This window comes from Chaetodon auriga, chromosome 11, assembly GCF_051107435.1.
Source record: "Chaetodon auriga isolate fChaAug3 chromosome 11, fChaAug3.hap1, whole genome shotgun sequence".
Classification (NCBI taxonomy): domain Eukaryota; kingdom Metazoa; phylum Chordata; class Actinopteri; order Chaetodontiformes; family Chaetodontidae; genus Chaetodon; species Chaetodon auriga.
In genome coordinates, this window is record NC_135084.1 from 17,972,439 (window position 1) to 17,994,513 (window position 22,075).

Sequence of the window (22,075 nt, forward strand, 5' to 3'; positions counted from 1 at the left end):
CTCTGTCTACTGATATTTCATTATTTCATTGAATTGCAAAATAACTATTTCTCTGACCTCAGTAGAGCTTGTCTCTGCATGTGCTATATAGGTAGCTGTCATCATAAAGCAAGGGATCTCCATCCAGCAGACGTTTCAGAGGTGACTAGTGGTATAGAAGGGAGTCTAGACTGAAATTCACATACTGACAACCCAGAGACGCTCCGTCAAATACTCTAATATTAATGTTCTTACCACCTTTCTTGAGATGATTGAAATACTTCAAAGGAAACTAAATTGCTGCACGTTTGTTGAAAGGAAAACTGAAGTCACACAAAAAAGCCGTCTGCCATGTTTTCACATGTGTTTCTGATTTGCAGGAGGCCCTGCTGAAGATGGGGGAACGTGTAAGAAATTAAGACAAATGATGACCTGCAGATTAAAAACAAAGATGAATGGACACATCAAGACACACAACCTCCTGTAACAGAAGCTTTGAAACAATCATTTAACTGCTCCTCTTTATACATGCTTTAATGTCTTTTGGCTTTTGGCAAATAAAAAATGTCTAAAACACTGAATATTAAGTTGGTACCCGTGTTGTCACTGACTAACCTGAGGAGGATCTCAAAAGTCAAAGTGATGAGCTTCCTGATGGTCTTGACACTGACGTTCCTCATCATGGCTTCCTTCAACCTGTCGGGGAACAAAAAAGGACAGCACAGCAGAGCAGCAGCTGAAGTTTCCTCTAAAAAGAATTCAATAGACATGAAACAAGTGATGAAGATCATTCACTCTAAACTGGAATACACACCCAGGAAGGTGCCTGATGAAAAGGATGTCATTGAAATGGAGCCTCATGTACGTAAGACAGTGGAAAAACAGTCAATCTCATTTTTGCTCTCCATCACAGGACCAATAACAAAAATATAGACTGATAAATAGCAAGCACCTTACAAACAGCCCTGCATTTAATTGTCTGTTTGGTTAAGTTCATAATGACCACTGTTTGTTGAGACTGACAGATGTGTTGATTCAGTGTCATGGTTTTAAAGCCAAAGTTTTTCAGGCTGTTTAGTAAATATTTGGTTACATGTCTCTGGAAGTGTTGCTCAGGCCATTCTCACTGCTATGTGCGAATGTTGGGATTTGATAGGAGCAGGTTTTCTTTACTAGCAGCTATTAAGGATACTTACTGATACCAGTACCTGCTTTTATAACAATAACATCATTAAAATTAATTACAAACAATGGGGCACCACTCAGATCAGAGATGAATAACCAAGCCGAGGGCACTGTTCACTTCAAATGCCAATGTATAAAATACCATTTTACATTTATTAGGTGACCGATGAAGGATTGAGTCTGAGCATTGGCATAAAGCAAGTGGTAGTAAGTCAGGAAGTTGAATCACAATTGGTGATGTGTCATTGTCAGACATATGAATATCTAACAGAGTTTTCAAAGCAACATAATGCAACTCAGACTATCTAACAGTGGTCAAATACTGAAGGTGATGATGCTTCAGTTGCAAAGCTCGAAATGGATGTTTTTACATCTTTTGCATCATAAGAACTTGTGTTACAGTGTATACTATATTAAATCTAGATGAAATAGTTGCTGACAGACATCATGAAACAAATATAGAACATCCTATCCTTCTCCAAATCAGGATTTAACAAAGGGGCTACTCTGTAGTTTACAGTATTTCTGTCATTTTGTCCACACTCTCTCGGCTGATAATTTTTTGTTCCTCCCAACAGTTGTTCTCTGTGGTTCCTCGCCATTTCCTGCCCGGTGTCAAGAGCCCTTGCTGGTATGAGGAGATCTCCAGTGAACACAGCACTGATCCATACAAGAATAACCGCTATTGTATTTCTGTTAAGAAGACTTTGTGTGACAAAATGAAGCCCAACTTCCACAAGCACTTACAACACAGAGATGGCAAACTGTTTCGTTTGCGCTGCTTGCCGTACTTCTACATCATTGGCCAACCAAAGTGTGGTACCACTGACTTGCACTCCAGGCTGCAACGGCATCCACAGGTCCAGTACAGCATCATAAAGGAACCACAGTGGTGGACCAGAAGACGCTTCGGTGAGTCATCAGGAGATTGATGGCGTTTCTAAATGTTCTGATGAAAAGTTTGTGGAAGCTGGTTGATGGATTGAAAGACAGTTAAAACTTAAAAATGACAAACATCTTATGGTTTCAAGCTCTCAAATGTGAGAATTTTCTGCTTTTCCCAGTCTTAAAGTTAAAATCAATTTCGTAAATTGAATATTTTATGGGTTTTGGGCTGTAGTTTGGAAAAATCAAAATAAAAAAAATTGTTAATGTCACCTTGTGCTCTAGGGTACTATATTGGGCATGTTTCTCTGTTTTTCCATGTCATCCCCCTGTTTAGAAACTTTTATGCAAACATTTAGCCTCATGTTGAATCGTACTCCTCTGGAAAATAAACTATGTATCTTACAGGGCCTTAATAAAAATTATTCATTTGTAGAATAATATAAATTAAACCAGAAAACAACACAGTACTCAGTTTATGCACCTATTACCCCTACTTCTGACTTTTTTTTTTTTTTACTTCGTTCAACCTCATTCAGAATTTATACAATGCATGTAATACGTAATCTGGTGTAGAGGTATGTAAAAGAGTATATAATGAGTGGTATCTTGGTGTGTGTTGGGGGTCAGGTTATACCCAGATCAAAGAGGGCTTCAAGGGCATTTTTCATGTGGAAGATTACCTGGATCTATTTGACCTGGCAGCCCAACACATCCAAGAAGAAATGAATAGAAATTCATCTGGAGAGCACCACATCACCCAGTTCCTAACAGGTGAACACATGTGAAAGTGTTTGTGTGTGAGAGTGGGTATGATTTGGTGTTGTTAGTGTCTTGCCTTTGAAGTTTTCATTTTGTTTTTTCTGAGGACCATCGTACAGCAAAACATTTGGAGCCTGACCATAATTCAAATTACAGCTCTCTTTTGTCTCCCTTTCCTTTATTGTAAGCCTCACTCATTTTCAATGGATTTTCCAGAAGTGGCTTTGGCCTCAGGAGCACAGTGGTGCTCACATATTTTCGGTATTCTGTGGTCTGAGAGAACAGCACAGTGTCTTTAGTAGTGTAAACAGAACCTCAAACACCTGTTGCTCTCCTGAGCCTGAGAGACAGTAGAGAATATTCCCAAATAAACAATGAATTAAAGAAACTACATTTTTGGAGTAAAGTATATTTTAATGTTTGATAATACTATACTACTACACTATACCATATATTTCTGTTGTTACAATTTCTGGCTGTGATAAATGGTGTAAGTTTTGTGAATATTTCAAGAAACCATAGATGAAAACATGAGTGGTTCAGAGGGTTAAAATCTAAAAAGTTGCAACGGCATTTAACTTCATGCTCAACTATAATGCAACATTATTATTATTATGAGCGTGTGCACAACCCGCTGCATTTTAAAGGTACAGTGTAATTGTGAGGATACAGATGGCAACCAACTGAGTTCTCTCTGCAAAAACTATTCCTATTTACAAATAAAAAAGGTAACTGAATATTATATTTCATTTCTGCAAATTGATCCTCTTCAGTTCTACACACTGGACCTTTAAAAGAACTTTTGTTACACAAGGTGGCACTAAGGTTGTCAATGTCTTGAAAGTTGATGCCAGTCCATCGACTATGTGGGACAACATGGCCTGGAGCTATGTTCACAGCGACAGGAAAGAGTCGGAGCCCGGTTTTCTGACCCAGGACTTCATCCACACACTCCAGCCCGGTGCCAAGCTCATTATCATCCTTAGAGATCCAGTGGAGAGGTACTGTGGAGAAATCCATCCACCCATCTGCCTTTAAAGACATTGATTTGACTTTCTGTTGTGCTTACTTTGCTTCCAGGGCTTTCCCTGTAATTTCTCGTTATTACAGAACATCTTTGTTTTGAATCATAACTCCTATAATAAAAAACATGTCCTTACATTATTCCAGCTGGCTCACACCTCTGTCTCTCTCTGTTCCCAGGCTTTATTCTGCTTACCTGTTTTTTAGGACGGACAAAACGTCAGTAAAGGACTTCCATGAGAAGACCATGAGGTGTCTACAGTTGTTTCAGTCCTGTCTGTCTGAGCAGTCACTGCGGTCCTGTGTCTACAACAGAAGCCTCCACGATTCCATGCTGGTTAGATGAAGTGATGTTCTCATTTTAACTGTCTGAATGTCAGTTTACATAAGAGTGATGACTTCTACAACTATATTTAATGATACACAACAACAAACACCTCAGCTCTGTCTGTTGTCACCTCTAATCACAACATGTAGCTGGCAGCACTGTTTATCCTGGGAGATTTCCAACAGTAAAAAGTGACAATTAATCTTAAATCTAACAAAAAACATTCAGCGAAACACCATTAGATTGTTTCTGTTAACTCTTCTGTTATGGATGAGATGAAGATGAGGGCTTTCACAGCCCTCCTCAGGACTCATACTGTCATCTGGATGAAATATAATTCACTGTGACTTCAATAACCAGGGATTAAAGGTATGCTATGCAGGATTTCCCTAAAAACATTGTAGAGACACCAAAGTAATCCTTCTCAATCGTCACTTAAGACCCACCAGAAGTGGAATCTCAAATCTAACAAAAAGAAATTCAGAGAACCACCATTAAATTAGACTGTTTATTCTTCTGTTACCGATGATGGCTTTCACAGTCTGCTAAAGCTTGTGCCACTCTGCTTGGGAATTACAGCACATTGTTTAATTTCAGCGGGTGGTATTGTACTGTGCCGCCATCCTGAGGCCTCATAGTGTCAGTGCATCTGGATTCAATGAATTTGACTCTTTGTTATCTAACAACCAGGAATTAAAGGCATGCTGTCCAGGATTTTCCTAAAAACATGTAGAGACACAAAAGTCATCTCTCTAAATCATCATCTACGACCCACTAATAGTGTGTATCTATCTGATAAGTTTGTACATAAGGTTGAGACCTGCTATATTCTGTATTATTTATTTATTTATTTATTTTTTTGAGCAAAGCCAACAATGTGTTATAGTATTTGCTTTGAATTCTTCCAGTTTCCTTGTCTGTGGCACTCAGCTCAAAGCCATTTCCTTTGAATGAAAAAGAATTAGAAAGAGGAAAAAGGATAAAAATTAAAGGATTAAATCATGTGGAAAAAAAGCTGCCCACTGTAGCTATTAGCAAACAAACATAACTAAATAGTGTGTTTGTTGGCAACGATTTGTGAGTGATTACAGTGACAGCAGCAGGACAGTGTGACTCAAAGTGAACTTCAGTGACCACATTCATCCGAATGTAGTAGCATGTTGCCCAGTGAAACAGTGTCGCTCAGTGATGTGCTGTTGAAAGTGATTTGACACTGATGGACCTTCGTGGCACAGACGTATAAGATACAACACATCACAGAGAGTCCTTCTTAGTACACTGGGTTGATTGTTTTGATCTGATTTCTCTCCACAGGTGAGACTTCACGTGGGCTTGTACGTTGTCTTCTTACTGGACTGGCTCACAGTTTTCCATCGGGACCAGATTCTAGTTCTTCGACTGGAGGACTACTCAGCCGACCCGAGAGCAACATTACACAAAGCTTTTGATTTTCTGGGTCTAAGTACGTATTCAAAAAGCTACAGTAACATGCTACTTGGAAATGTTTGAAATGAAAAAACTGCCTGCATCTTCATGGCTGTGTCCTGTATTTATCTGGTTGTTTCTGCCTCAAGTCTTCACTTTTGTATTGACTAGAACTCCCACCTCCCATCCTCCCTGCAGGTCCTCTGTCAGTGGAGCTGGAGGAAGAAGTGATGAAAAAGCGTGTGTCAAACAGCCGGCGAATGACGGACAGGGATCTCGGTCCTATGCTTCCAGCCACCAGGGACCTCCTCAGGGATTTTTACCAGCCCTTCAACCATAAACTGGCCAGTTTGTTGGACAACAATGCCTTCCTCTGGAGCTACCCCTGAAGGGTATGACTGTGGGCGAAATGTGGACGGCTGTGAATGAACACATGAAACCCTTGAAATTCACTGTTACATTCCCATGAATTCATTAATCCACACATTTGGATGAAGTTTTCACAATATTATTGCTGAGAAGGCCGTGGCAAATATCATGTGGTGATGGTGCTGTGATTTTAACTTTTATCTCAGGAGATATGTCCTGTCCCTTTAAATATTAAATAAATAATTTACATTTGTAACAACACAGTACTGTAGGGGAATCAGTTTATTAAACATCTAAGTTAATGTTGCATTCGTTAATAAATACAGGGCACCAACCTTCTTCAGCTCAGAAGGGTTTTATTTATCATTTCTTGTAATGCTGATGTAATGATAACAAATGAACCAACAGTAGATCAGTCTGATAATCTGAAGAGTAAATTCTTGATACAGGGATTGCTTATATCCAGCTCAAAAGGACAGACCACAACTTGTATGAGAAGTATTATTTATTGAGCACGGTAATGGGAATGAATATGAATAATAGATAATACAACAAATTATATGGATGATATGACGTAACACAAACAACTGTATAGAGAAAGTTATGGCAAAAGGCGATAGAAGTAGTTTTGAGGAAAAATGGGACGTGAATGTAAAGTTAATTTCTTGAATGAATGGTTGAGAGAATTAAAGACAACTGACAAAATCATAACCGTATGGACCCAACTCGTTATTCAAACCCTCAAAAGTATGCCTACTTTGCCAGTGACGCTCCTTTGGATGTCTGCTCCCAACTGACACGAATGGGCTCCAGGCTGTAGTCCGGGGCTCCGATCTGCGCTGCGGTCTGCCGGACGAATCAAGCAAACCACAGTTGCGAGCCGATGTTGGACAGGGATGTTCAGGAGCTGGAAGACCTCCGGTGTCGGTCACAGACGAGGAACAGCTTCTGATGATTATTTAACCCAGACAAATGGGTCGGCTGGCTACAGGTCTTTGGGGCGGAGAGTTGGCAACCATATGGCAAACTTTAGGTTAATGATAAATTGAGAGTCTCTTCGATGGCCGGTCGAAAATATCTCCAAAATTATTATTACGTTACTAGAATCCATCCATCCATTTCCACCCGCTTATCCGGGGCCGGGTCGCGGGGACAGCAGTCTAAGCAGGGACGCCCAAACTTCCCTCTCCCCGGACACTTCCTCCAGCTCATCCGGGGGGAGCCCGAGGTGTTCCCAGGCCAGCCAAGCGACATAGTCACTCCAGCGTGTCCTGGGTCTTCCCCGGGGCCTCCTCCCGGTGGGGCATGCCTGGAACACCTCCCTAGGCATCCGGTAGAGATGCCCGAGCCACCTCAGCTGACTCCTCTCGATGTGGAGGAGCAGCGACTCTACTCTGAGCTCCTCCCGGGTGACAGAGCTCCTCACCCTATCTCTAAGGGAGTGCCCCGCCACCCTGCGGAGGACTCATTTCAGCCGCTTGTATCCGGGACCTCGTTCTTTCGGTCATGACCCAAAGTTCATGACCATAGGTGAGGGTAGGAACGTAGATTGACCGGTAAATCGAGAGCTTCACCTTTCGGCTCAGCTCCTTCTTCACCACGACAGACCGATACAGCGACCTCATTACTGCTGCACTGATCCGCCTGTCAATCTCGCGCTCCATTCTTCCCTCACTCGTGAACAAGATCCCAAGATACTTAAACTCCTCCACTTGAGGCAGGATCTCTCCCCCAACCCGGAGGGAGCAAGCCACCTTTTTCCGGTCGAGAACCATGGCCTCGGACTTGGAGGTGCTGACTCTCATCCCAGCTGCTTCACACTCGGCTGTGAACCGTCCCAGTGCACGCTGAAGGTCCTGGCTTGATGGAGCCGACAAGACAACATCATCCGCAAAAAACAGAGACGAAATCTGCCGGCTCCCGAACTGAACCCCCTCCGGTCCCTGGCTGCGCCTAGAAATTCTGTCCATAAAAATAATGAACAGAACCGGTGACAAAGGGCAGCCCTGGCGGAGTCCAACATGCACTGGGAACAGGTCCGACTTACTGCCGGCAATGCGGACCAAGCTCCTGCTCCAGTTGTACAGGGACTGCACAGCCCTCAGCAGAGGGCCTCCAACCCCATACTCCCGGAGCACCTCCCACAGAATGACGCGAGGGACATGGTCGAATGCCTTCTCCAAGTCCACAAAGCACATGTGGACTGGTTGGGCAAACTCCCATGAACCCTCAAGCACCCTGTGGAGGGTATAGAGCTGGTCCAGTGTTCCGCGGCCGCATTGTTCCTCCTGAATCCGAGGTTCAACTATCGGCCGGATTCTCCTCTCCAGTACCCTGGAATAGACTTTCCCAGGGAGGCTGAGGAGTGTGATCCCCCGATAGTTGGAACACACCCTCCGGTCCCCCTTTTTAAACAGAGGGACCACCACCCCAGTCTGCCAGTCCAAAGGCACCGTCCCCAACTGCCACGCGATGTTGCAGAGGCGTGTCAACCAGGACAGCCCTGCAACATCCAGTGACTTGAGGTACTCAGGGCGGATCTCGTCCACCCCCGGAGCTTTGCCACCGAGGAGCTTGCAGACTACCTCAGTGACTTCAGCCTGGGTGATGGACGAATCGACCTCTGAGTCCCCAGTCTCTGCTTCCTCTGCAGAAGACATGACAGTGGGATTGAGGAGCTCCTCGAAGTATTCCTTCCACCGCCCGACAATATCCCCAGTCTAGGTCAGCAGCTCCCCACCTCCACTGTAAACGGTATTAATGGAGAGCTGCTTCCCCCTCCTGAGACGCCGAACGATTTGCCAGAATTTCTTTGAGGCCGACCGGTAGTCCTCCTCCATGGCCTCCCCGAACTCCTCCCAGACCCGAGTTTTTGTTTCTACAACTGCCGGAGCTGCTGCCCGCTTACGTTACTAGAATTTTAACACAAAAACAAAACAAATCATGCGGCTTAACGTGGCGAGCAAAAATGAATGTTTCATGAAGATTAATAATAATAAATACGTTAAAAAATAAATAATAAAAATAATAAAAAAACATTTTTCTGAATAAAGAAGTAAGACGGACGAATGACGATGAATTAAGACAAAGACAAAAAAGAAGACTGAAGACTAACAAAAGACGAAAAACTGACTGAGCATCCGCTGCACGCTGCAGACAGTATATTCGCTCCAGGGCATGTCTAATCACCAATAGGCCGCCGCGCGTGTGGGATGGCTTTCAGGAGAGCGTTGTGATCTCACCTTATAGAGCGAGAATTAACTAATGATTCCTACAAGGGACTCATCTGCTTCTCACTATGGTCAATCACATATATTCCAAATGATCAACTTTCAAAGACATTTCAAACATCGTTCACAACATGCATCAGACACCTTGGATGAATAATGACAACATTCAACAATAATCATGATAACATTTTCTAATACTCATCCTGATATACATGATGACTAAGGGCATAACTAACTTAGTGTGACAAAGAAGTAAAGAAAAGCAGATTATATTTGCCGAAATGATTACCACTATTATCGTTACTATTAATAACTGTCACAAACCAGAGAGAATCCAAACGCAGAATCACCAGGCAGAGACAGATATAAGGCAAAAACAGCAAGTTTACTGGGTGCTTTAAGCAGAGCAGAATACAGTCTGTAGCTTGGGTCAATACCAGAAAGCAGGTTGATCAGGCAGAGGTACAGAGTCAGCAAGCAAAAACGCGAATCAGGTAACAGGTCAAAAACCTAAAAAGGCAGAACAAGAAAAAAGGCGGGATACGAGGCAGGCATAAGCACTAACAACAATCTGGCAGAGAACAAAGGAACACTGACTGGTATAAATACTGAGGGGCAAATGAGCAGATGAGAAACAGGTGTGTGGTGGCAGAGCAGGCTGGTCACAGACTGGCTGACAGTCAATGCAGGGGGAGTGCAGTAGGGTGTGGACAGAGCAGTGGCGGGAAAAGCTGGCAGGGCTGAGTGGAAGATGAGCAGAGGGGTGTGAGCAGGAGGGTGGGGCTAAGAAGCTCCACCACAGTCCATGACAATAACTGTCTCATGTCAAGCGTGTGCCACATAACCGCTATGAACGTCTAGATGGCAGTATGGTTCCATGGTAGAAACTCAGACAAACTTTTTAGGGGAATTAAAATCACAGTTTTGTCATTTTATAATAATTATTATTATATTATAAGCATTGATATCATACAGATGATGGGTTTAATACTGTAAGAGCATCCAAATTTAACATACAGATTTCATTATCCTGGTGTGATGGGAAAAGAGGCACACATGCAAAAACAGTTTGCTTCAGGAATGTCTAATTTACGACCTATCAGCATTATCTGATTCTGTAGGTTCCTCTGAGACCTGGCACTTGTTCATCCAGACAGTTTTTTTGTCCTTGTCTCCCATGGGGCTATCAAGAACGAAATAGCATCTCCATGAGAAACACCTGGGTGAAAGGTCACCTTTGAAGTTGAACTGGTTGTATCTTCTGTTCCCCTGAAAGAATGTGGAAGAGGTGTTTTTAAGTCAGACATCTTGTCTCTCTCTGAAATCACACCTCCCTGTAAACAGTCCAATTGGTTAATAACTCTTAAAAAATGGGATGTTTTATGACTCCACTTCTCCTGAAGGAATGCAAATAGGGGGAGGAAGGTCAGTTACAGGTCAGTTCTGCTACAGTACTTGTGTGAAAGGGGTACATATTATAATTACAGCACTGGTTTGTGCACAAAGTGGATCTGGGGAAAGTCATCAAGGAACATTTTGACAGCTGAGATATTTCAGTACTAACGGTTGAAGTGTTAAAACCTCTCCAACCTCACTGACCCAGCAGTGGGTCAGTCAGTGCAAACTCATAGTGCAAAATGTTTGAACTTAAATACTAGAGGAGATCTCAAGAAGGTACTGAAAGGATTCATCCATCATCAGTTGATCACTTGAGTCATTAATCAAGCAAACCCTCTGTGTTTCCACTTTCTCAAATGTGAGCTTTTGCTGCTTTTCTCTGTTTTATATAATTGTAAATTTAATATCTTTGTGACATTCATGAGATGAGATGAGATGATTAGGAGTGGTTCCAAGCTATGTGGGTCGATCAGGACCGACCAACAAAATTGCTATCTTGGCTACATCTCATTTGTCTGACTGAGCCTCCCAGTGCAATTAAGCAACACCTACCATTGACACCATCTGTTCGCACGCCATTTCAACATCTAAGGATAAGTGTCATGAAAGCAACAGAATATACAGAGCAATGACACTTTGACAGACTGTTGAACAAACCTGTTTTGATGCTAAACTGACAATGATGCTCCACCCTAAATAACTTTAAACACTGTAAGACTCATCATCTTTGTTTCATATCACTTGTCTCTGTGTTTAAGCTCTCAAACTGTTTTAGTTTCACTGGACAAATGTCAACTTGCAGTACATGATTTTCATCACAACCGTTTAATAATTCCAGGACCTTTACGTGAAGCATATAGCGAGCAGGTAAGTCCTTCAGCATCTTTAGACTGTATTATATGTGTGTGTACTGTGTGCTGGCTCCTGGACCTGATATTTCTCTAACTGATATTGTGATCATATTGGATCATCTTTTTGTTCATGATGCTGATGCTGACCAGAGCTGTACATCTGCAGACAGCATGTAGCATTTTGTCTCTTGTTGTTAGCAAAATGACCAAGATGCATCCCACTTGTTAACCTGCCATCGTCCATCTCCACGCTCTAGTAGCAGAGTGAGTGCAGGGGAACTTGGGTTGATAGTTGAATAAGTTAGTCTTGTTGACTTATTGAACCTTTCTGAGGTTTGTACAAGTTAGAATCTATGGCCGTGACCACGGATCTGAAATATCAGTGGCCAAACCGTAGCCCCAGATTTTCCCTTCCATTACTTGAAGCAGCTGTATGTGTGAACAGATATGTCTTTAAAGAGACTTTACCCTGCCAGCTCCTGAGTCCAAAATCTGTGAACTGATGGAGCAAATGTGTGAAGGGAACAGGTCATTGTCCAGAGAATTCTCAGTGAGTGAGTGGGCATGTTAATGATGTTGCACAGTGTTGCTGTTTTGTCCTCCTTTCTGCTTGACTGTACAATACTTTCCACTCTTCAGTTGATAATAATGCGAATACAAATACATGCAGTGTTGATATCAATTTACATGTCATGTAATTCCATTTGGGTTGGATCACATTAATTGTATGACATGAAAATGAATGAACTTGTCCAATCATTCCTTCATCATCTCTTACATGAATGTGAGTGAATGAAAGACCATCAGTACCATAAGCTTACTCACAGTTATTTAAAATGCATCACTGATTTCAAAATGTAAAGAGAAGTTTTTGTCTAAACAAACTAATCTTGTGCAAAGTCGACATTTTGAGACGATGATGATGATGATGATGATGATGATGATGATGACGAAAGTGTCTAAAATGGGGGATAAACAATCATCAGCTGTGCTCTCTAAATTCCATGCCAACTTGCCCATTTCATTTCCAAATTTCTTTCCCACAAGTGGGAAATTTTGGCCTGACAGTGACAGTTGTTGTCATATATTGATTTGACGTGGAACAGAATGAAAAACGTTCTGACCTACATCATCATCCTTAGGTCTCACTGTCATTAGTGGGGTTTGTAATCATTGTAGAGGTGAAAAGAAGTAGTTGTGTGTGCATATGAGAAAATTTGTGTGGGGGTTTTTAGCTGTGCGAGCGACGTGGCTCTGTTGATGGCAATGTCAGCCTGTTCCTGTTTGGACCCTGTCTGTTTGTGTTTTCACACCACAGCTAGAGAGGGCTTTCCACATCAGCAAACACCATGAAAACCAACATTAAAATATGGAAATACAGTATACGACGCAAAGGTAAACAATCAGGATTAGTATCAGACGCAGCACTGTTCTTAATAACTTAGCGAACAATTAACGACTGTAGATGTCAGAGCAGCATTTAGTGGTGTCATCGGCACTTTCGAGTGACCACCTCTGTTGACTGATATTTCATTATTTCATTGAACTGCACAATAACTATTTCTCTGACCTCAGTAGAGCTTGTCTCTGCATGTGCTATATAGGTAGCTGTCATCATAAAGCAAGGGATCTCCATCCAGCAGATGTTTTAGAGGTGACTAGTGGTATAGAAGGGAGTCTAGACTGAAATTCACATACTGACAACCCAGAGACGCTCCGTCAAATACTCTAATATTAATGTTCTTACCACCTTTCTTGAGATGACCGAAATACTTCAAAGGAAACTAAATTGCTGCACGTTTGTTGAAAGGAAAACTGAAGTCACACAAAAAAGCCGTCTGCCATGTTTTCACACGTGTTTCTGATTTGCAGGAGGCCCTGCTGAAGATGGGGGAACGTGTAAGAAATTAAGACAAATGATGACCTGCAGATTAAAAACTATGATGAATGGACACATCAAGACACACAACCTCCTGTAACAGAGGCTTTGAAACAATCATTTAACTGCTCCTCTTTATACATGCTTTAATGTCTTTTGGCTTTTGGCAAACAAAAAATGTCTGAAACACTGAATATTAAGTTGGTACCCGTGTTGTCACTGACTAACCTGAGGAGGATCTCAAAAGTCAAAGTGATGAGCTTCCTGATGGTCTTGACACTGACGCTCCTCATCATGGTTTCCTACAACCTGTCGGGGAACAAAAAAGGACAGCACAGCAGAGCAGCAGCTGAAGTTTCCTCTAAAAAGAATTCAATAGACATGAAACAACTGATGAAGATCATTCACTCTAAACTGGAATACACACCCAGGAAGGTGCCTGATGAAAAGGATGTCATTGAAATGGAGCCTCATGTACGTAAGACAGTGGAAAAACAGTCAATCTCATTTTTGTTCTCCATCACAGGACCAATAACAAAAATATAGACTGATAAATAGCAAGCACCTTACAAACAGCCCTGCATTTAATTGTCTGTTTGGTTAAGTTCATAATGACCACTGTTTGTTGAGACTGACAGATGTGTTGATTCAGTGTCGTGGTTTTAAAGCCAAAGTTTTTCAGGCTGTTTAGTAAATATTTGGTTACATGTCTCTGGAAGTGTTGCTCAGGCCATTCTCACTGCTATGTGCGAATGTTGGGATTTGATAGGAGCAGGTTTTCTTTACTAGCAGCTATTAAGGATACTTACTGGTGCTTAATTGGTGATGTGTCATTGTCAGACATATGAATATCTAACAGAGTTTTCAAAGCAACATAATGCAACTCAGACTATCTAACAGTGGTCAAATACTGAAGGTGATGATGCTTCAGTTGCAAAGCTCGAAATGGATGTTTTGACATCTTTTGCATCATGAGAACTTGTGTTACAGTGTATACTATATTAAATCTAGAGGAAATAGTTGCTGTTCTCTGTGACAGACATCATGAAACAAATATGGAACATCCTATCCTTCTCCAAATCATGATTTAACAAAGGGGCTACTCTGTAGTTTACAGTATTTCTGTCATTTTGTCCACACTCTCTCGGCTGATAATGTTTTGCTCCTCCCTACAGTTGTTCTCTGTCGTTCCTCGCCATTTCCTGCCCGGTGTCAAGAGCCCTTGCTGGTATGAGGAGATCTCCGGTGAACACAGCACTGATCCATACAAGAATAACCGCTATTGTACTTTGAACAGGAAGACTTTGTGTGACAAAATGAGGCCCAACTTCCACAAGCACTTACAACACAGAGATGGCAAACTGTTTCGTTTGCGCTGCTTGCCGTACTTCTACATCATTGGCCAACCAAAGTGTGGTACCACTGACTTGTACTCCAGGCTGCAACGGCATCCACAGGTCCAGTACAGCATCAAAAAGGAACCACAGTGGTGGACCAGAAGACGCTTCAGTGAGTCATCAGGAGATTGATGGCGTTTCTAAATGTTTTGACAAAAACTTTGTGGAAGCTAGTTGATGGATTGAAAGACAGTTAAAACTTAAAAATGACAAACATATTATGGTTTCAAGCTCTCAAATGTGAGAATTTTCTGTTTTTCCCAGTCTTACAGTTAAAATCAATTTCGTAAATTGAATATTTTATGGGTTTTGGACTGTAGTTTGGACAAATCAAGACATTTGTTAATGTCACCTTGTGCTCTAGGGTACTATATTGGGCATGTTTCTCTGTTTTTCCATTTCATCCCGTTGAGAAACTTTTATGCAAACATTTAGCCTCATGTTGAATCGTACTCCTCTGGAAAATAAACTATGTATCTTACCAGGCCTTAATAAAAATTATTCATTTGTAGAATAATATAAATTAAACCAGAAAACAACACAGTACTCAGTTTATGCACCTATTACCCCTACTTCTGACTTTTTTTTTTTTTACTTCGTTCAACCTCATTCAGAATTTATACAATGCATGTAATACGTAATCTGGTGTAGAGGTATATAAAAGAGTATATAATGAGTGGTATCTTGGTGTGTGTTGGGGGTCAGGTTATACCCAGATCAAAGAAGGCTTCAAGGGCATTTTTCGTGTGGAAGATTACCTGGATCTATTTGACCTGGCAGCCCAACACATCCAAGAAGAAATGAATAGAAATTCATCTGGAGAGCACCACATCACCCAGTTCCTAACAGGTGAACACATGTGAAAGTGTTTGTGTGTGAGAGTGGGTATGATTTGGTGTTGTTAGTGTCTTGCCTTTGAAGTTTTCTTTTTTTTTTTTTTTTTTGAGGACCATCGTACAGCAAAACATTTGGAGCCTGACCATAATTCAAATTACAGCTCTCTTTTGTCTCCCTTTCCTTTATTGTAAGCCTCACTCATTTTCAATGGATTTTCCAGAAGTGGCTTTGGCCTCAGGAGGCCACAGTGGTGCTCACATATTCTCAGTATTCTGTGGTCTAAGAGAACAGCACAGTGTCTTTAGTAGTGTAAACAGAACCTCAAACACCTCCAAGTGCTGTCACAGCCACCTTTTTTCAGTCTCAATTTGTCCGTTAAAATAGACAAGATTGACTCAAACTTTGCCCCCCTGAGCTTGAGAGACAGTAGAGAATATCCCTAATTCAACAATGAACTAAAGAAATTACAATTTTGGAGTCAAGCAACATTTAACATTAACTTGATTTTGTAGATTTTATTCTGTGAAAATGATAAGAATAAGGGGGTTCTGTTTACTTGGCATTGGTTGCTGAAGTGAAACAAAATCCGTTTTGAATTTTACATGGTTAGACAAGAAATGACACTCTTCATTTTAACCTCGTGAACCCCAAGCAGTTTCTGTGTGTTTGTGCGTCCCAATGTGTTCGCAGCTCCTTGGGCACCCCAAGGATGCTGCAGACTCATACGAACATATGATAACATTCTTTAATACTCGTTCTAACATATATGATAACTAATAGTATAACTAACTAATAGAACAAAGAAATAAGGAAAGGCAGATCATATTTGCCAAAATGAGCACTACTAATTATAATTGTCTCATGTCAAGTATCCAAATCCTAACCGCTACTAATCTCTAGATGGCAGTATGGTACCATGGTAGAAACTAGAAACTAGAAAAGAAGGCACACAGACACACAAAACCAGGTTTGCTCCAGGAATGTCGGATTTACAACTTGTCAATGTTATCTGATTCTTGGGGTCTCTCTGTGGCTTGGCAATTATCTATTCAGAGGGTTTTACTGTCCTCATGTCCTCTTGTTCATCCTGCTACAGAATTATCACCAATTTTAAGGTTAGATTTGTTTAGTTTTACTGCTTCTCAGAGCCAGTGCTTGGTTCATCCGTTCTGAGCAACTGTAGGAACATGGTGGTGCAACATGGTGACCGCCATGAAAGAGGATCTGCTCCCTTTCTAAATATAATGAGCTCATTCTGAGGTAGCAAAAACTATTCACAGTTACAAATGAAAACATAACTGAATATTATATCACATTTCTGCAAACTGATCCTCTTCAGTCCTGCACACTGGACTGCAACTTCTGTTACACAAGGTGGCACTAAGATTGTCAATGTCTTGAAAGTTGATGCCAGTCCATTCACTATGTGGGACAACATGGCCTGGAGCTATGTTCACAGCGACAGGAAAGAGTTGGAGCTCGGTTTTCTGACCCAGGACTTCATCCACACACTCCAGCCCGGTGCCAAGCTCATTATCATCCTTAGAGATCCAGTGGAGAGGTACTGTGGAGAAATCCATCCACCCATCTGCCTTTAAAGACATTGATTTGATTTTCTGTTGTGCTTACTTTGCTTCCAGGGCTTTCCCTGTAATTTCTCATTATTACAGAACATCTTTGTTTTGAATCATAACTCCTATAATAAAAAACATGTCCTTACATTATTCCAGCTGGCTAACACCTCTGTCTCTCTCTGTTCCCAGGCTTTATTCTGCTTACCTGTATTTTAGGACGGGCAAAAAGTCAGTAAAGGACTTCCATGAGAGGGTCATGAGCTGTCTACAGTTGTTTCAGTCCTGTCTGTCTGAGCAGTCACTTCGTTCCTGTGTCTACAACAGAAGCCTCCACGATTCCATGCTGGTTAGATGAAGTGATGTTCTCATTTTAACTGTCTGAATATCAGTTTACATAAGAGTGATGACTTCTACAACTATATTTAATGATACACAACAACAAACACCTCAGCTCTGTCTCTTGTCACCTCTAATCACAACATGTAGCTGACAGCACTGTTTATCCTGGGAGATTTCCAACAGTAAAAAGTGACAATCAGCTCGACCTGAAACCATTGAGAACAGAAATGGAAACTATCGTAAATCTAACAAAAAACATTCAGCAAAACACCATTAGATTGTTTCTGTTAACTCTTCTGTTATGGATGAGATGAAGATGAGGGCTTTCACAGCCCTCCTCAGGACTCATACTGTCATCTGGATGAAATATAATTCCCTGTGACTTCAATAACCAGGGATTAAAGGTATGCTATGCAGGATTTCCCTAAAAACATTGTAGAGACACCAAAGTAATCCTTCTCAGTCGTCACTTATGACCCACCAGAAGTGGAATCTCAAATCTAACAAAAAGAAATTCAGAGAACCACCATTAAATTAGACTGTTTATTCTTCTGTTACCGATGATGGCTTTCACAGTCTGCTAAAGCTTGTGCCACTCTGCTTGGGAATTACAGCACATTGTTTAATTTCAGCGGGTGGTATTGTACTGTGGCGCCATCCTGAGGCCTCATAGTGTCAGTGCATCTGGATTCAATGAATTTGACTCTTTGTTATCTAACAACCAGGAATTAAAGGCATGCTGCACAGGATTTTCCTAAAAACAATGTAGAGACACAACAGTCATCTCTCTAAATCATCATCTACGACCCACTAATAGTGTGTATCTATCTGATAAGTTTGTACATAAGGTTGAGACCTGCTATATTCTGTATTTTTTTTTTTTTTTTGAGCAAAGCCAACAATGTGTTATGGTATTTGCTTTGAATCCTTCCAGCTTCCCTGTCTGTGGCACTCAGCTCAAAGCCATTTCCTTTGAATGAAAAAGAATAAGAAAGAGGAAAAAGGATAAAAAAAAAAAAGATTAAATCATGTGCAAAAAAGCTGCCCACTGTAGCTATTAGCAAACAAACATAACTAAATAGTGTGTTTGTTGGCAACGATTTGTGAGTGATTACAGCAGCAGGACAGTGTGACTCAAAGTGAACTTCAGTGACCACATTCATCCGAATGTAGGAGCATGTCGCCCAGTGAAACAGTGTCGCTCAGTGATGTGCTGTTGAAAGTGATTTGACACTGATGGACCTTCGTGGCACAGACGTATAAGATACAACACATCACAGAGAGTCCTTCTTAGTACACTGGGTTGATTGTTTTGATCTGATTTTTCTCCACAGGCGAGACTTCACATGGGCTTGTACGTCGTCTTCTTACTGGACTGGCTCACAGTTTTCCATCGGGACCAGATTCTAGTTCTTCGACTGGAGGACTACTCAGCCGACCTGAGAGCAACATTACACAAAGCTTTTGATTTTCTGGGTCTAAGTACGTATTCAAAAAGTTACAGTAACATGCTATTTGGAAATGTCTGAAATGAAAAAACAGCCTGCATCTTCATGGCTGTGTCCTGTATTTATCTGGTTGTTTCTGCCTCAAGTCTTCACTTTTGTATTGACAAGAACTCCCACCTCCCATCCTCCCTGCAGGTCCTCTGTCAGTGAAGCTGGAGGAAGAAGTGATGAAAAAGCGTGTGTCAAACAGCCGGCGAATGACGGACAGGGATCTCGGTCCTATGCTTCCAGCCACCAGAGCCCTCCTCAGGGATTTTTACCAGCCCTTCAACCGTAAACTGGCCAGTTTGTTGGACAACAATGCCTTCCTCTGGAGCTACCCCTGAAGGGGTATGAGCATGGGTGAAACGTGGACGACTGTGAATGAACACATGAAACCCTTGAAATTCACTGTTACATTCCCATAAATTCATTAATCCACACATTTGGATGAAGTTTTCACAATATTATTGCTGAGAAGGCCGTGGTAAATATCATGTGGTGATGGTGCTGTGATTTGAACTTTCATCTCAGGAGATATGTCCTGTCCCTTTAATTATGAAATAATAAATAATTTACATTTGTAACAACACAGTACTCAAGGGGTACATATTGTCATTACAGCTCTGGTTTGTGCACAAAGTGGATCTGGGGAAAGTCATCAAGGAACATTTTGACAGCTGAGATATTTCAGTACTAACGGTTGAAGAGTTAAAACCTCTCCAACCTCACTGACCCAGCAGTGGGTCAGTCAGTGCAAACTCATAGTGCAAAATGTTTGAACTTAAATACTAGAGGAGATCTCAACTTAGTCCTGAAATGATTAGCCCATCATCAATTGATCGTTTCAGTCATTGTTCAAGCAAACCTTCTGTGTTTCCACTTTCTCAAATGTGAGCTTTTGCTGCTTTTCTCTGTTTTATATAACTGTAAATTTAATATCTCTGTGTTTTGGATGGTTGATCATACTAAATATACAGGCTGTAGATGTTGCTTTGGATCGTGGGTGATTGTGATTTTAGCATGTTCCCCAATTTACTGAAATTTCTAACTTGCTGAATTCTGGGGAAACGTGCCTTAAATTATCCACAAGCAGTGTATATTTCTGTGGGATTGAATGGTGCAGAGACAACATGCAGTCTTAAGTATGAATATTTCACTTGGTGAAAATTTCATCATATATAGCTTCAATGAAGAGATACAGTATATATGATACTGTCAGGCAGTGTATAATAAGTATTTTAACAAAATTTAAACTACTGTAATGATCAGGGGCCTCATTTATAAAACTTGCTTACGCACAAAACGGGGCTTGAAAGTTGCGTACGCAACTTCCTACGCAAAGGTTGTGATTTATAAAAATAAACTTAGCGTGAGAATGTGCGCACCGGTACGCCAACTTTGATGCTTGCGTACGAACATTTTGGAGACGGGGGAACTGGCGGTGCAGATGGTGAGGTGGTGAATTGAAGCCAGATTGATCTCATACATTTAATGTCATCACATATCAGACTTATAGACCCGCGTAATCATAAACACCCAAGTCTGCAGTGTTATAGATGTGTTCCTTTAATGAGCCGTTAGGCCTACTACTGTATGCACAATGTTCATATATCATACTTCCATCTTCAAATGATACAGAGCGGTGGATGGCACTGATGGATTAGTAGTAATTCTGACAAGGTGTGTAACGATCATTCAATTTGCTGAGTAAGCATATAAATAGTGCGGTGACACTCGTGCGTAATGCTGCACAATGGATGCGCTGGCACTGCTGGAAGATCACGCAAATGGTAGGATCAGGATGGAGAGAAATTTTACGGACCACGGAGATTTGCTGGCCCATGATGATGACTGGCTAATAAGCCGATTTAGATTCCCTAGAGCGGTGCTGTTGGAACTATGTGCTGAACTGCGCCATCTCGGCGCATATCCAGGTGCTGACCACTCTGGGGTTTCTGGCGACTGGCTCCTTTCAGTGGGAATTAGCCGACAGGTAAGTGTTTGATATGATTAATATTATATAATGTTACATTGTCTGTCTAAAGCCCCTTTTGGGTATGATATAATTCAGTTAAATTGTGTCCTTAGGTCTGGGATATTTGCAGCAATGTCCGGTTTCCCAAATATAATCGACGCAATTTACTGCACTCACATTGCTATAAGGGCTCAGAGTGAAAATGAATTTTCTTATGTGAATCGAAAAAATGTGCATTCACTCAATGTACAAATTATTTGTACCTCGGACACGATCTTGACGAATGTAGTGGCACGGTGGCCTGGGTCAACACATGACTCATTCATCCTGACGCACAGTAGTGTAGGGATCTGTAATTTCTGCCACAGATCGCTCTGTGGCACTGGAACTATTCACTGCGGTGACGACATGCCGCCACTCATTTTTTATTTTATTTTATTGTATTCGTGACGCCACTACTGTGACCACCAAACAAAATATCCTTTCTGGCCTCCACCTCACCCACAAGCACCTCGATTTCAGTCTCCGTAAAATTTCTTTTTCTTTTCTCTGCCATGATCGAACGTAAAATGCCATTGATCAGCAGGCATATTTACATGCAAAGACATTCATGAGGTACTTTGCATTGACCATTCATGGTAAAATGTGGGTGTGTCGGAGGCGGGATGTGAGGTGAATCCACCTGCGCAATCTTCCAGGTGGAGTGTGATATATAAAGGGAAAACTGCGTGCAGGTGTGAGTACGCACGTTTTATAAATCCGAATATTTTTTGGCGTACGCCATTTTCAGCTTTTGGGCGTACCCACACTTTTAGTATGGATTCTACGCAGTGTTTTATAAATGAGGCCCCAGGCCCTTTAAAGTCATCTCATGTGTTCTCATCCCATGATCTTTAACCTATTTGAATGTCTTTCATAGCCTAGAGTTGTAAGGATAACATGACTGGTGAGAGCAATTTCTCCACTTCTCATAACAAAAAGGCAGATGGCACTCTGGTTGTTGACACTCTTGTCTCCTCTTCTCTGTTTGTGATGTCTATTGCATTTAGATACGCGCTTCACACAACACACACTCATAATTCAGCATCCCAACACTTTGTTCTGCAGGCCTGCTCTTATTGTGATATTTCAGCGTTAAGACACAGGTCA

At 41.5% G+C, this 22,075-nt stretch overlaps 2 protein-coding genes across 2 annotated transcripts; both read left to right on the forward strand.

Annotated features, from left to right (window-relative positions):
- Positions 1 to 543: 543 nt before the first annotated feature.
- LOC143328419 (carbohydrate sulfotransferase 15-like) lies at positions 544 to 5,976 on the forward strand. Its single transcript, XM_076743546.1, has 7 exons — positions 544 to 840; positions 1,743 to 2,076; positions 2,680 to 2,812; positions 3,609 to 3,812; positions 4,015 to 4,171; positions 5,477 to 5,624; positions 5,786 to 5,976. The coding sequence occupies exons 1-7, from the start codon at positions 544 to 546 to the stop codon at positions 5,974 to 5,976; spliced, it is 1,464 nt and encodes a 487-aa protein (XP_076599661.1).
- Positions 5,977 to 13,491: 7,515 nt separating this feature from the next.
- On the forward strand, positions 13,492 to 19,295 carry LOC143328415 (carbohydrate sulfotransferase 15-like). Its single transcript, XM_076743541.1, has 8 exons — positions 13,492 to 13,788; positions 14,490 to 14,823; positions 15,417 to 15,560; positions 16,602 to 16,604; positions 16,923 to 17,109; positions 17,312 to 17,468; positions 18,796 to 18,943; positions 19,105 to 19,295. Exons 1-8 carry the CDS (start codon positions 13,492 to 13,494, stop codon positions 19,293 to 19,295), a joined length of 1,461 nt encoding a protein of 486 aa, XP_076599656.1.
- Positions 19,296 to 22,075: the final 2,780 nt, after the last annotated feature.